Raw genomic sequence first — 12,817 nt, forward strand, 5'->3', positions numbered from 1 at the left:
TTGTATTTGTAATTTTATTTACTTTAAATAGTTCACTGAGCATCTTTTGGTTTTTTTATTTCAGTGTGTGGCAACACGTAGATTGTATGGGTATAGATCGATCCAACATCCCTGATGAATATATGTGTGAAAGGTGTCAGCCCCGTCGCGTAGATCGTCAGCACGCGCGGACGTTACAACTCAGGAAAAGAGAAGAGCTTCTTAACACGGACAGCTCCAGCGACACCTCGTCTTCATCCTCTGCCGATATAGATGGTGGTAAGTGCGTTCATAAAGTTGTTGTGGGACATATAGGTTTTAGTATGTAGAAGCCAATTTTTTATGAGCGCAGTTTAGTGTTCCTGTTTGTTCAAGATGCAGAATTTTCCGTTTAAAACTCAGCCCTAATTACAGACATTTGTAAGCTTTGGTGACGGCACAACAGGACAGGTAGGTTGTTTGTTGGCGTATCTTCAACATTTCCAAGTGTCTCACTCGTCAACACTGTCTGATGACGGTCTTCCCGTTGTATACACTTGCCGTGTTCAAAAATTTTGTTACAAGTTGGTGTATTGCTTATTTGATACATTATTCTCGGGATACGTATCGTTAAATGTTTTACGAACAGCGGCAAATGAAGTATTCATTTTTAAAATGTTTTTTTTTTAAGGTGTAATCAACTCTGCTTCAACCCTGACGTCTAAGAAACATGCTGCAGCTAACACAGTTTCTAGACATAAGAGTGAGCCTACTAGTACAAATAACAAGAAAAATGTGACAAGCAATAATAATATGGCCAGTGTTAGAAAACCGCAAAGACAGAGAAGGGAGTCGGCAAAAGATCAGTCGCAATCTGCACCTTCAGCTGTGTCCGCTACGCAGAGAAGGGCCAGTTTGGGTCAGAATAGGAAGAAGGAAACAAGGGCAAGCACAGAAAATAAAAGGACCCCTGCAAGAAGAAAGGTACGTAATAGAAAATGTGATAACGATAAATGGAAAAAATAACTTTCGGAAGAAAACGTATATTGCCGTATTCTTCTGATTAAGCACAGTGTAGTATGAGACACTTGTGCTGGTTTTTGGAGGATAGTTTATATGTCACAGAGCAGCTTAAGTTCAAAATGGTTTTGGTTAAAAAACAGTGTCTGTTGTATAATTTTGACAAAAAATTTTAACAGATGAAGTTCTCCAGATTAAATTATGAAAATCCATACACTGGCTCTGATGGACAAGATGATGTCCGTGGGCGTATTTTTGCAGCTTCTGTTGTGAATGCACCAGAAAATGAGTAAGTCTGAACATAAGAACAGTATGTGCCGTGTACTTACAGAAAATGTGTTTTTTTCTGCGATTTTCAGAGTAAGGGCCGAACAAGCGAAGACGAGAGTCAGGATGGTTTGGATAAATCAGTGTCTAACTCGGGCACCATGCTTCAGCTTCGTCAGTGGATTGATAACTATGAAGAAGCTGTTACAAACCATTATTCCCCTGAACTGCGTGCTCGAATCTCAAGTATAAAGGTGAATGGGTTTCACTCTGACTTGAAGGCAGGAAATCTTCATAGTGTGACCAGTGGAGCAACGAAGTGCAGAGTTTCACAGCTTGCACCAAGTGTTAGGGTGAGATTTTATACTTTATGAGAAACCTAATTATATATGCTGTCATGTCATTATTATAATTTTATAGCTTCTTTATTATTTAATAACAAAATTATATTCCGTATTTTTAGATTCTTGTTTCAACGACGTTATTATCAGCGAACCAGCCAGTGATAGAGCTGAGGGGAAAGTATATGCTTTCTACTCAGCACCGCCCTCCGTCATTAACCGTCATGAACAACAGAAGAACCCGTCCACCTCCTGGACCATTTATTTTCTTTTATCGGCTGCCTAAAGATGGTACAGAGGTATGCGTAGATACGAGAACGTACGGTAATGATGCCAGATTCATACGCAGATCTTGCAAACCTAATGCAGAGGTGAGTGTGACCATTTGAGAAGGATAACATTTTAAACCTAATCTAACCTAACCTAATACTTCAAAATTTGCAATTCTTGTGCAATCACATCGCTGTACCTAGTCCAGAATTTGAATTCAGGATTTAAAATTTGTTAATGTTTACTAATACATTATCTCTGTGCCCTGAAAGTGCAGTAATTAAGTGAATCTGAAGACACCTTAATACTGTAATATTGAGTCATGTTTGTGATTTTGTTTGCATTATAGCTGCAGTAGACCCAGTAAACCCTTTTTGATATCTGTGATGTGTAGAACCTCTGTTTTTTTTTCAACATGTTTACCCATAGTTTATACAACTGGCATTTGACTTTTTTGCTTTCACAATAAATGTAGACGTAATATGTGTATATATTAAAGCTTCCTCCATCTTTCACTGCCAACCCCAGAACAAATACTTCTGGTCTACTGCAACATTACACTTACTACAGCATTTTTGAGTACACTAGCATGTAACGCGATACTTGTTTTCTCAGATACGCATTTATGAGAAAAAGTTTTCACGTATGTGGGTAAATATGACATGTTCGCTACTGTTTTGTTGGCAATGATAATAGTTTAATGCATAAAGAGCTATGTTTGGTATTTACCTTTCTTATCACAATGAACGTTGGCAGTTAATTATAAAACAATGTTTGATGTTACATCCTTTTGCATTTAGAAGAGCTCAGTAAGATTTCATTGCTTCTTTTAGTGCACTAACTTTATTGTGTTTTGTTTGTTTTAATTATGGTTCTTTTTTTTTGTGTGTGTTGGTTCAGATACGTCACTGCATCGAAAAGGGCATTCTGCACTTGTATGTTGTTACAATATCCAGCGTAGAAAAGAACTTTGAGATTACTATAAGCCATGATGGGACACAGGATGCTTCTGCGTTGTTGAACAATGGTGGAAGCCCTCAGCAGTTTGTATGTGCATGTGGAAATCCCAAGGAATGCACAGCACTTAACAGGAGAAATGGCATTCATGAACCAACCGAGTAAGTGCTTTAATATGTACTAGATTGATGATCTTAAGTTTAAAGTGGATGTATGAAATTTTGATATTTTTTTAAAATGTTTTCTGTCCAGATGCAGTATCTCTCACCGAGCAATAAGAATTATCATCATCTGCGTTTTTTTCTTTGTTTGGAAGGTTTGTGAGATTAAATATAAATTGATCCAGAATTGCTGAATAGATTCTATTATTAACTGCGTGATGAACCCTTTAAAGCCAAGTGGTTACTATATGTGGCAGTTGCTTTAACGAGAACTAACACCGCATATTGAATTTTTGTATTGTTTGTTTCTCACAGTAAACAGCGATTATTTCTTTTCATGGTATGAACCGAAATAGTATTTAAACGAGATTTGACTTCAAAGGGTTGTTGCATTTGAATAACATGTGAATGATTGGAATTTTTGCAGTTTGTTTCCAAGTACATTATTATAGTCGGTTTCATTTAACAGTAGAGAACGTCGACGACGTGGGAGGAGAACAACTTTATCTGAAGATGCCGATCCCTCGACGGTATCGTTACAACAACACCAGAACAATGTAAACAGTGGTAACAGTCAAGGTTTAATGAACACTAATAGTGTTGACGGCCTACCTTTGAGGAGAACTTCCACAAGTGCGCGTTCACCTACCAAAATTCCACATGAGCAGCCAGAGCAGCAACAACAACAACCGCCGCCGCCACCACCACCACCAAAGCAACAGCAGCAAAAAGTAGAATCAGACCATGATCAGGCAGTGTCAGATTCAGTTCCTGATCAACAAGATAAGAAGAGAAAATTGGTAAATTCATAGCTTGCTTACATGTTCTTGCAGAATTATTCTTCTTCTATGGCTCTCCGGTCCGTATTCGGTCCATGTCCTCCTCAATTCTCCTCTTCCATTTGGTCCTCTGTTAGGTCTGTCCGAGGCTTCGATCGAGGTTTCGAAACATCTTCCTTTTTACGGTGCAAGGTTGTTAGTTTTGCGACCAACCCCCAACCTGGAGGACCAGGGTACCTGTCTTAGTCTGACCTCTCCCCCTCGACCAATTTGGCTAGGGAGGCCCTACCAGTAGCTATGCTACCGCCAGCATATCTCTTGGGGTTACTGAGGTACTCAAACCCCAGCAGAATTAGTAATGAAAATTATACATTGTTACATCTGTATTTCCTTTTTTAAATGTCATGGCTTTTTCTGTGGGTGGTGGTTTTTTTATATAGCTAGCTAATGTTAAAAACACTAAGCTGTAGAATTAATGTTGTCATTGACTTCTAAAGTGTGGGAGCTCTTGTGTGTCGCAAGTATCTTTTTCAAAAGGATTTTGATTGTGTATGATTGAAATTTTTTAATATGTGTGTTTCCTTATGTGACTGAAACAGATAATCTTCTTTGGAATGATCACCAGTATATTTGGGCAGAGCACTTGGCATGTGGGTGACATCGTAATTCTAGGAAGTTGATAGTAATTTTACTAGCTGTGAAAAATGTGTTTTATCTCTAGAAATGAATCGCTTTAATACAGATTTAATACTCTTTGTCAGTAACGTGAGATCTTCAAACACAAACGGAACATTCAGATGACTCACACATCAAGTAGTTTGCTCGTACCTTTTCATAAATGTATGTTCCTCATTCATTTAGGGAAATTATCATTGTAGACACATTGATTTTTGTGAAACATGTTCTGAACATAATTACATTGGTGAGTATGTCTTGTTGAAGGGGGTTCTGTCAGTAAATTCCATATTTTTAAAATAATTATGTATTTACAGTGTCATTGTAAATCAGAATTTTGTAGTAAGCGGTTTACTGACTAATGTTTTAATGCCTTTATAGACACGTGAAGAACGTAAAATGGAAGCAATTATGAAGGCGTTTGAACGATTAGAGAAAGCGGAACAACGAAGACAAGAAAATCAAGCGAAGCAGGCCCACCGTAAGGAGCATCAGCACGATGCCGCAAACAGCAGCACGTCTAAGAAGGAACCGGTGTTGGATACAAAGAAAGTTCCAGTTGAAGTCAGGGATGAAGGTCCAAGGAGCCATGGGTCCACTGTTAAGCCTTCTACTGCTGACAGACAGAGGAGGAAGAGGTATTAAGGGAAAACTATTATTACGTTAAAATTTTCTGGGCCTGAATCAGATAATTTAAACATGGGGAAATAACAGTAAGATGTCATAGAAACCTAGCTTAGCAGATTTCCAAATTAATTTCATTTTGATGAGACATATTTTTGCATTGAAGTAGGTATTTAAAAGTCACTTACCTCATTCATGTCCCTTGTAGACCAGAGATGTCACTCTCACTTTCAACTCTGTCCTTAATGCAGGCGCAGAGGTCGTGGAAGAGCAAACAGTACGTCACAGCATCCTCCGCCTCCACAAAGGAGGAGAACGCGATTAAACTCCGGAGACTCGGACATGACGTCTGCAGATGAAGCTGTTGCGGTTTCGTCTAACACCGGACTTCTTCATTCCCCACAGGCTTCTTCTACAGTCAGTCATCAGCCCTCACCAGTGTCGGCAGCTGCAGGCTTGCTGCTGGCTTTGGCCAGTGGCAGTACGCCACACCAAGACTCAGTTCCATCATATCAGCATACTCCACCACATCTTGATAGGGTAAATAGAGCATTAATGAATTTGTCTTATTAACTGTATATAAAGTGGTATAGAATTGTGGAACTATAGGCTAACTTTGATTCTTGTGATGATGTAGAGCAGTGGTCCCCAACGCGGTGCCCGCCGGCGCCATGGCGCCCACATTGTTACGGAAAGAGGTTACACTGAATAATGAAGGCCGTTCAACCACGAACATTATAAAATCAAAGCGCAGATCTCGACTTACTGACGCCCATCTTGACGATTGTTTGCGAGCAGCAACATCATCCTACACTCCCAAATTTGAAAAAACTGGCCGATGAAATGCAGCGCCAAACATCACACTAACTTCCCACTTGAGTAATAATAATTGTACTTATAAAACTACGTATTGTTGATTGCATGGTTTCTTGTATCATTAAACGTCGTGTTGTTTTGCGTATTATTTGTCCAGATAAAATAAAATTTGGCTTTGTTAATTGGTTGGTGCCCGCCACGATCTCATAAACTCTCAAATGTGCCCGTGGGCCCAAAAAGGTTTGGGACCAGTGGTGTAGAGTTTTGGAGTCACGTATTGTTACTCCCACAGCAGGTTGATCTTTCTGTTTCTTCATTAACAATTTTGACGACAAACAATCAAACAATTCAAGGATAAGATCATAAAAGAAGGTAACTCCGGACATTGTATAAAATGTGTGGCGCACATGTAGGCTTTACACATGACGTGTATTTAACATGAAGGCCTTCAATTTGAGCATTTGTAATAATTTTATGTGATCCCAAACTTCTGTACAGTATAAGGCAATGGTTGTTCATTATTTTCTGTGCCTGATATGCAGGTTTTTTCATAATCCATGTTTGATGAATGTTGTTGCTTAATTTAATGAAGTTCTGTGCTAACGTTTGTTGTGGTTCTGGGAATAAATGTAATTGTACCTGGAAATTCGGATTTCAGTTACCAAGCAGCACTACACCACAGGCGCAAGGAGGCGTAAACCCCACATTATTTTGTGACAGTGCGAATAGCAGTAGTAGTGGTAGCTCGCAAGGCTCCACGCCTCCCACACCTCTGTCTTCGGCCTGCCTACTGGTTGCGGCAGCTGTGGGGCCTCTTGCACCTGGATTCAAGTTCCCGAAGACAAAGAAAGTATGATTATTTATTTCTTTGATTACGTTTATGTAATTGTGGTGTCTTAGGTTGTCCATTATCAGTTGGTTTTGAAAATATTTTCTGTGTATGGTGTTCTTAATATCACTTTTTATGCTATTCATAAAGTCTCATACTCTGTAGAATTTGAGGTCCTCATGGTAATGTGTACAAAGATGGCTGTCTTCTGGGTTGTAGCGCTTTGTAGTCAGGTTGCTTTTACCAGACTACATAGCGCTACAACCCAGAAGACAGCCATCTTTGTATACTATTGTGTATACCTTATATAACAGAAGACAATATGGTTCCTTTTGATTTTTGTCTGTTATTGTCAGTCTTTATTGATTTTGTAGTTTTTCTAATATAATCTTTTTGGTCGAGGGGAGTTGGCCATTTTGTTAAGTAATAGAATTCCTATGTTTTTTAACATTTGTTGTATATAGCAGCGCAATGAGCAAGATGTAATACATGTGCTTTGGTATCATAAGTAAAATGATTAAAGGAAGGATGATAAATCCATATCGTAACAAGATATTGGATTAATTAGAATTTTTGTATAAATAACACTAATGTTAGGTGATTGTAAAGGATGTGTATGTAATTTGTAGATTCTTAACTCCTTAACTGGCATGTTATTCTTTCCCCGCCCACTTTTCTTCTACCTGTATAATAGGTGACTGTAGTAAACTTACTGGTACATGTCTGAGTGGAGAATTGACTTGATGTTCAACCGAAAGTGCCCATCTGTGCAAACGCACAGTCACTGGTAACACCAATAGTATGTAGTTTGCTCCAAAAGTGAGAACATTTTTGGTAGTGGGTAATTTTTTAAGGACAGCATTCGGAATGATGTCATGGCTTCAAGTTCGAGTTATTTCTTCACTTAAGACCCTCTGAGAGGGTCTATGCAAAGTAGCATATAAGTGTTATTTGTGTGTTAGTACATACATTTTGTGGTCTTGCCATTTGGGGATCAAATATACATGATTGCCAGGTAAGGGGTTATTTTATAACTTTCTGTGGGGTTTTCATAAGTTCGCTTTCCTTTGTGTGTCCAGGTTCTGATGAATGAATGGCTTAACAAGTCACCTGAACTTCCATCAACTCCTTCATCAACTATTCCTCCCCCTTTGACATCTCCCATCCTTTTACGCCCAAGTGAGCTCACCCTTAATCCAACAGATCTCGTATTAAGTCCACAAGTAGCTGACAGCTATGGGTATTCCACTCATCACTCACCTTCAAAGTCTCTGGCAACTCTTACCCAAGCAGCTAACAGAGTTGCATTGGGATCTAGCGCACCATCAGCACCTCTCTTGTGCCGAACAACTCTTAGCAGTAAGGGAGCACCATCTGCTCCAGGAGGTGGAGTTGGTTCTGCGAAGAAGAGATGGCTGCGTCAGGCCATTAGTGAGGAATGTGATTCCCCTACCACAAATTCTTGTGCCAGTCCAAACAGCAGAACAGGTATTATTTTAATATCTGTTTAAAGCATTGTGCTATATGATTTTATTAAGCCCAAATTAATTAGTTGAGAAATTTTACATATCTACTTTTCCCTCAATTTACAAACATACTTTGTTCCATAAATACTGTTTTTAAATTGACAATTTGTAAATAGAAAATAAATTATTACTTCAGATGCTTTTGCTTATAGAAACTGTCATGATCGTACCTTGGAAATTTTTAGTATATTACATAAAATTTTGGTAATGTTGACGTTGTTTTATTTTGAAATAAAATTGAGTTTCCATGAAAATAACGTTCATCTCTGTTTATAGTCATGCTCATGAATTCTGGATATTTTGTTGTTTGTAATTATTACAGATCGAAAGACTTTCGTAGCCAAATTTTTTAAAATATTGTTGCTTGCAGGTTCTCCACCTTGCCCGGATTATGTTACTCCGTTAAAGAAGCGTCGATTGGCACGGGAGTCGTTGTCATCAGAACAGTCTGTGACTCCACCTACAACTCCCACAATGTTAACTGATCATCATTTGTCAAGCAACTCACCGCTGTCTCAAAAATGTGCGCAGTATGATGTGACCGGTATGAACTTGGTGAGCCTGGAGTATTATTCTTTTACTTCTATCATATTTCTGTGTGTCCCTGGACTGCGTGATTGTTAGCATACTAATATAGGAAAAGTACAGTGTGTTCCTACATAAATGCCCTAATTTTAACATTGTATTTCGTGTCTGTGAGCTAATGTAATTTACAAGAACAATGTACGCTCAATTGAACTGCGACAAGAAGTTTCGTCTGCATCGACCAGCGTCGGTGAAGATACTTTGGGGCTGCATTTGCGCAAAATTTCCGATGTCAGTTGCAGATGGTCTTGGATGCCAGTGGTGCAAGTTGGAAATGTCTGTGTGATTGTCAGTCTTCGAAGACAACTGAACTCGATGCAGACATGATTTGTTTTTATAATCGTGATGTTACAATCTGATGTGTCGAGGGGTGAGAGGTATGTTTTGCTACGGGTGAGCGAAAGTAAGTCATCTGAGATTTGAGGTGCTCGCGGCAGAAAAGATTTAATTCTTGGTTTTCCGAGTCGTGATGCCACGTGGTCTTGCAGGTGGTTACCATCATTTCGGAGGAATGAATCACCTCCATTGTCAGGTTTAATTGATCCTGAAGTTGGAGGTGATAGTTCTTGTAAAACAGTAGTCGCCTATAACGCCACGTGGTGCCGCAACCCAGAATATTAAGGTCAGCATTTGTAAGCTCTTTTATTAGGATGTTGTTTTTCTCTGCAGGGTGGATGTGAGGAAGATGATACTGTTGCCTCACCAGTAGATGATGAAACCCATTTGATTAATGATGGTGATTATGAAGGCAGGGAAGAAAAATGTGAACAGAATTTTGATGGGCATTGTAGTCCTATAAATGATTGTTATGCAAGACAAGGTGCTATCAAAAACGTGCCAGTAACGGACTACCCCACTCACAGTATATTATTACAAGGCGATGAAAATGATGCCATTATGAGGGACGGGGGTACAGATGGCGTAGTTTTAATTGGGAGGGAAATCGACCAATCAGAACAAGATGACACTGACTTGGAGGAGAAAGAAAAAGAGGAAATCGAAGAACATATTCAGGCAAGAGAGTCTTCGGTGGATGGTGAAGACGACGATGATGATAATGATGATGAAACTCCAGCTTCTCCATTACATGACATTGAATCTGAGGTTTGTAAAAATATTTCTATTTGTGTTCATTTTTCTCATTTTAGATGTTGATTGTCTGTGCAAAGAAAAGGTACATCCTTATTATGTTATGTTAATGTTGAACCACATAAGTATATCATGTTGGTCATCTTGTTACTCGATTACTGACCATTCTTTGTTACGCTGCATTCTGAATGGATATGTAGGTATAACACATCAGTTTTGTGCTTCTGCATTAAATATAAAATTTGTTTTATGATGTGGAATTGCTTTAAATCATTATTGAAAAACAGTTTTAATCTCAGTATAGCTCATTTTAGCATCCTTTGTGTCACCTTGAAATGTTAATAAAGCGTGTCTTTTGCTAAAGTTTCTGATAAACTGGGCAAAATTTGACAAATTCCACGATGTTTAATTTTGCGTATGTTGTAGTGTTTCGTCATTCCACTTGAGACAGCATTTGCTTGGCTTAATGATACCAACTTCAGTTTGTATTTGAGTACGGCAGCTTGCATCCTGATGATTGTCCGAGTAGAGAATTGACTTGACCTTGAAGCCATGAAATTATGCTAAATGCTGTCCTAAAAAACAATGTCTTTCCTTAAATATTCCCACTGTTGATGGAATCTGCATGATATTTGATACTATGGGTGTGTTACCAGTGACCTGGGTGATATACCAAATAACGTAAAAAATGCGAAATAGAAAAAAAGTACAAGAATGGCACTAAACACTAGAAAGATAGAAATCTAATGAAGAGTTGAGAGTCACCTGATGTTATCCGCGCATTAGAATTGCTGTTTGCCTGCGCAGATGGATTCTTCTGTTTGAAGGTCGAGTCAGTTCTCTGCTCAGACAGATAGCGGGTTGTCACTGGATGGTGGTAGGGAAGTGACAGGCGCTGTCAGCTTAGGAAAATGCTCTGTATTTTTCAGGCCACACTGAGAGAAAATATTGCGGATGTCAGATTTGAATTATCTGTTAATTCAAGTGAAGAGACTGAAGAAGAGGGTTGTAGAGGTTTTGAAGATCAGGAAGGTATTGGAAACCATGACGATAGCAGTAAACAAGGTTGTGAAGATACTGTTGGCAGTGAAACAGAGATACTTAATGGGAACAGAACTGTAGTTGATGTTAACGTGAAAGAACAAGGCACTGCTAGTATGGATTCTTCGGATGTAACTCTCGTGCAACATTCCTTCACAAGGAGTGGCAAAGAAGTTGCTGAAATATCGTCATGCTCAGATTTTTATCAGAAAATGCCTGAAGTAACTTTATCAGATATGGAGAGTGGATATATTGATTCCTGTAAAGGTGATATGTCAGTGGAGCTCCATGATTCAACATTGAAACATCCTCAAGTATCAAGAGATGAAACTCTTTCTGCCGCACAAACATCAGTAGTAAGCTCTGCGACAGCCCAACCCGCAAAGCGCAAGGTTAGAACGGTAGGAACTAATGTAGACTATTACTAAAGTATTTAAGATGTCTTGTGTCTCAGTTAGGATGTGTTTGATTTTTAGTTTAGTTTAGTTGAGTTTACCTGTGTCATAATTTAGGTTAAACATTTTTTTTTGTTTGTCTAATTTGAGGCAGATGTTCTTAATGCTTATATGATCAGCTTGTTCATTTCAAATCCTGCTTGTAGCTCCTCGATGCTGTTTAATAACTTCTCATAAATAAAGGTAGATTTCAAGCTAATCTACTTTCCTGAATCATGTAAAGACTTAAGTATATAAAGGAATTTTCATGGAACATTTAGTACAATTTATATATACAAAATTGGTTTTAAAATGGTGGCCTCAAAGGACAAAATTAGGGTAAAAGTCCTGAAAGTGTTTGCTCCAAAAATGTGATGTAGGAATAATATGTCATCTGTTGTGGTCTTCTGTATTATGAGTGCATTCTTGTAGGTGGTTATCATGTTTCCATTACCCTAAAGATGGAGGTGGTACATTCCTCCAAAATGTTTGTACCGACCTACAAGATCACATGGAAGACCACTGTCAACATCTTTACTGCCGTGAGAGCCTCAGACTTGAGATGTTGCGTCCAGTTTTGTCTGCCTGTTAGAGTTAAAAATAATGAGAATATAATGAATGAGATTTTTGATTTGTTGTGTTGTTTAAGGTTCTGATGACAAAATTAATTGAGTTTATGAATTAATTGCTTTTTACAGTGACATTGATTTCTGTTTCAGCTTTCCATATCTGAATATCGTCAACGCAAACAGCGTAACAGCAGTACAGAACTTAATTCTGGAGGGGTTGAGTGTGATGTAGGCACTAGAAATTCGCCAGCTTGTCGAGGGAGTAGGGGTCGTACAGACAGCTCAAGTAGTTCGTCCTCATCTGTGTCATCGGATGATGACGCACCTAATGCAGGTGCCTCTGTCGCCAGCAGGAACCTTTTACTTGACAGCTCGCCAACGCTCTCTGCACTCCCACTTTTTCTTCATACGGATACATTGGATGATAAAAGAGGTGACGTTTCTGTGGAAATGTGTTAAGGTGTTCCAACATTTCTAAAGGACCTTGTCACGTATTGTGTTACTGTTTCTGTGATTAGGTGTTGGGGAAGAAACTTACATGCGGTGGAACTCCGCTCCAACTCTTGTTGAGCGTCAGAGGGAGAATCTCACAGAGAGACTACGAAGAGAATTTGGGCTCTTTCTCAGTGATGACGAGGAACAAGAAAGAGCACGTAAGCAAGGTGAGCAGTTTTTGGACTTACATCGCTTAACCGCTGCACTGGCAGCTGTTGTGAATGTTTTTTGTGCATTAAATTATATAAGAATAGATATGGGATTGAGGGGGGGGGGGGGGTAATGATATGTGTTACTTGTATAACATTTGGACAGACTGCTTCCAAAACCCCTTCTAGACTTCTTCAAACTGGAATAGAGGAAGAATTTTCCACTTTTACT

The 12,817-nt window shown here is 38.9% G+C and overlaps 1 protein-coding gene across 5 annotated transcripts in view; it reads left to right on the top strand.

Moving 5' to 3' along the window:
* The window catches only part of LOC110832728 (uncharacterized), a 35,036-nt gene that overhangs the window by 13,531 nt on the left and 8,688 nt on the right, over positions 1-12,817 (top strand). For 4 of the 5 annotated variants that reach the window (XM_087359354.1, XM_087359353.1, XM_087359355.1 and 1 more), the window contains 15 exons: positions 65-258; positions 650-942; positions 1,338-1,598; positions 1,709-1,957; positions 2,757-2,974; positions 3,444-3,774; positions 4,810-5,066; positions 5,304-5,592; positions 6,527-6,718; positions 7,777-8,185; positions 8,594-8,778; positions 9,478-9,912; positions 10,827-11,339; positions 12,092-12,374; positions 12,460-12,603. In XM_087359354.1, the coding sequence (XP_087215480.1) occupies positions 65-258; positions 650-942; positions 1,338-1,598; positions 1,709-1,957; positions 2,757-2,974; positions 3,444-3,774; positions 4,810-5,066; positions 5,304-5,592; positions 6,527-6,718; positions 7,777-8,185; positions 8,594-8,778; positions 9,478-9,912; positions 10,827-11,339; positions 12,092-12,374; positions 12,460-12,603 (4,253 nt within the window). The remainder of the gene's footprint in view (positions 1-64; positions 259-649; positions 943-1,337; positions 1,599-1,708; positions 1,958-2,756; positions 2,975-3,443; positions 3,775-4,809; positions 5,067-5,303; positions 5,593-6,526; positions 6,719-7,776; positions 8,186-8,593; positions 8,779-9,477; positions 9,913-10,826; positions 11,340-12,091; positions 12,375-12,459; positions 12,604-12,817) is intronic. The other variant, XM_087359356.1, reaches the window with a different exon arrangement.

The sequence above is a fragment of the Zootermopsis nevadensis genome, unplaced genomic scaffold, assembly GCF_977971745.1.
Source record: "Zootermopsis nevadensis isolate Lab colony 2312 unplaced genomic scaffold, Znev_1.0 Znev_ptg000031l, whole genome shotgun sequence".
NCBI classification, from domain to species: domain Eukaryota; kingdom Metazoa; phylum Arthropoda; class Insecta; order Blattodea; family Termopsidae; genus Zootermopsis; species Zootermopsis nevadensis.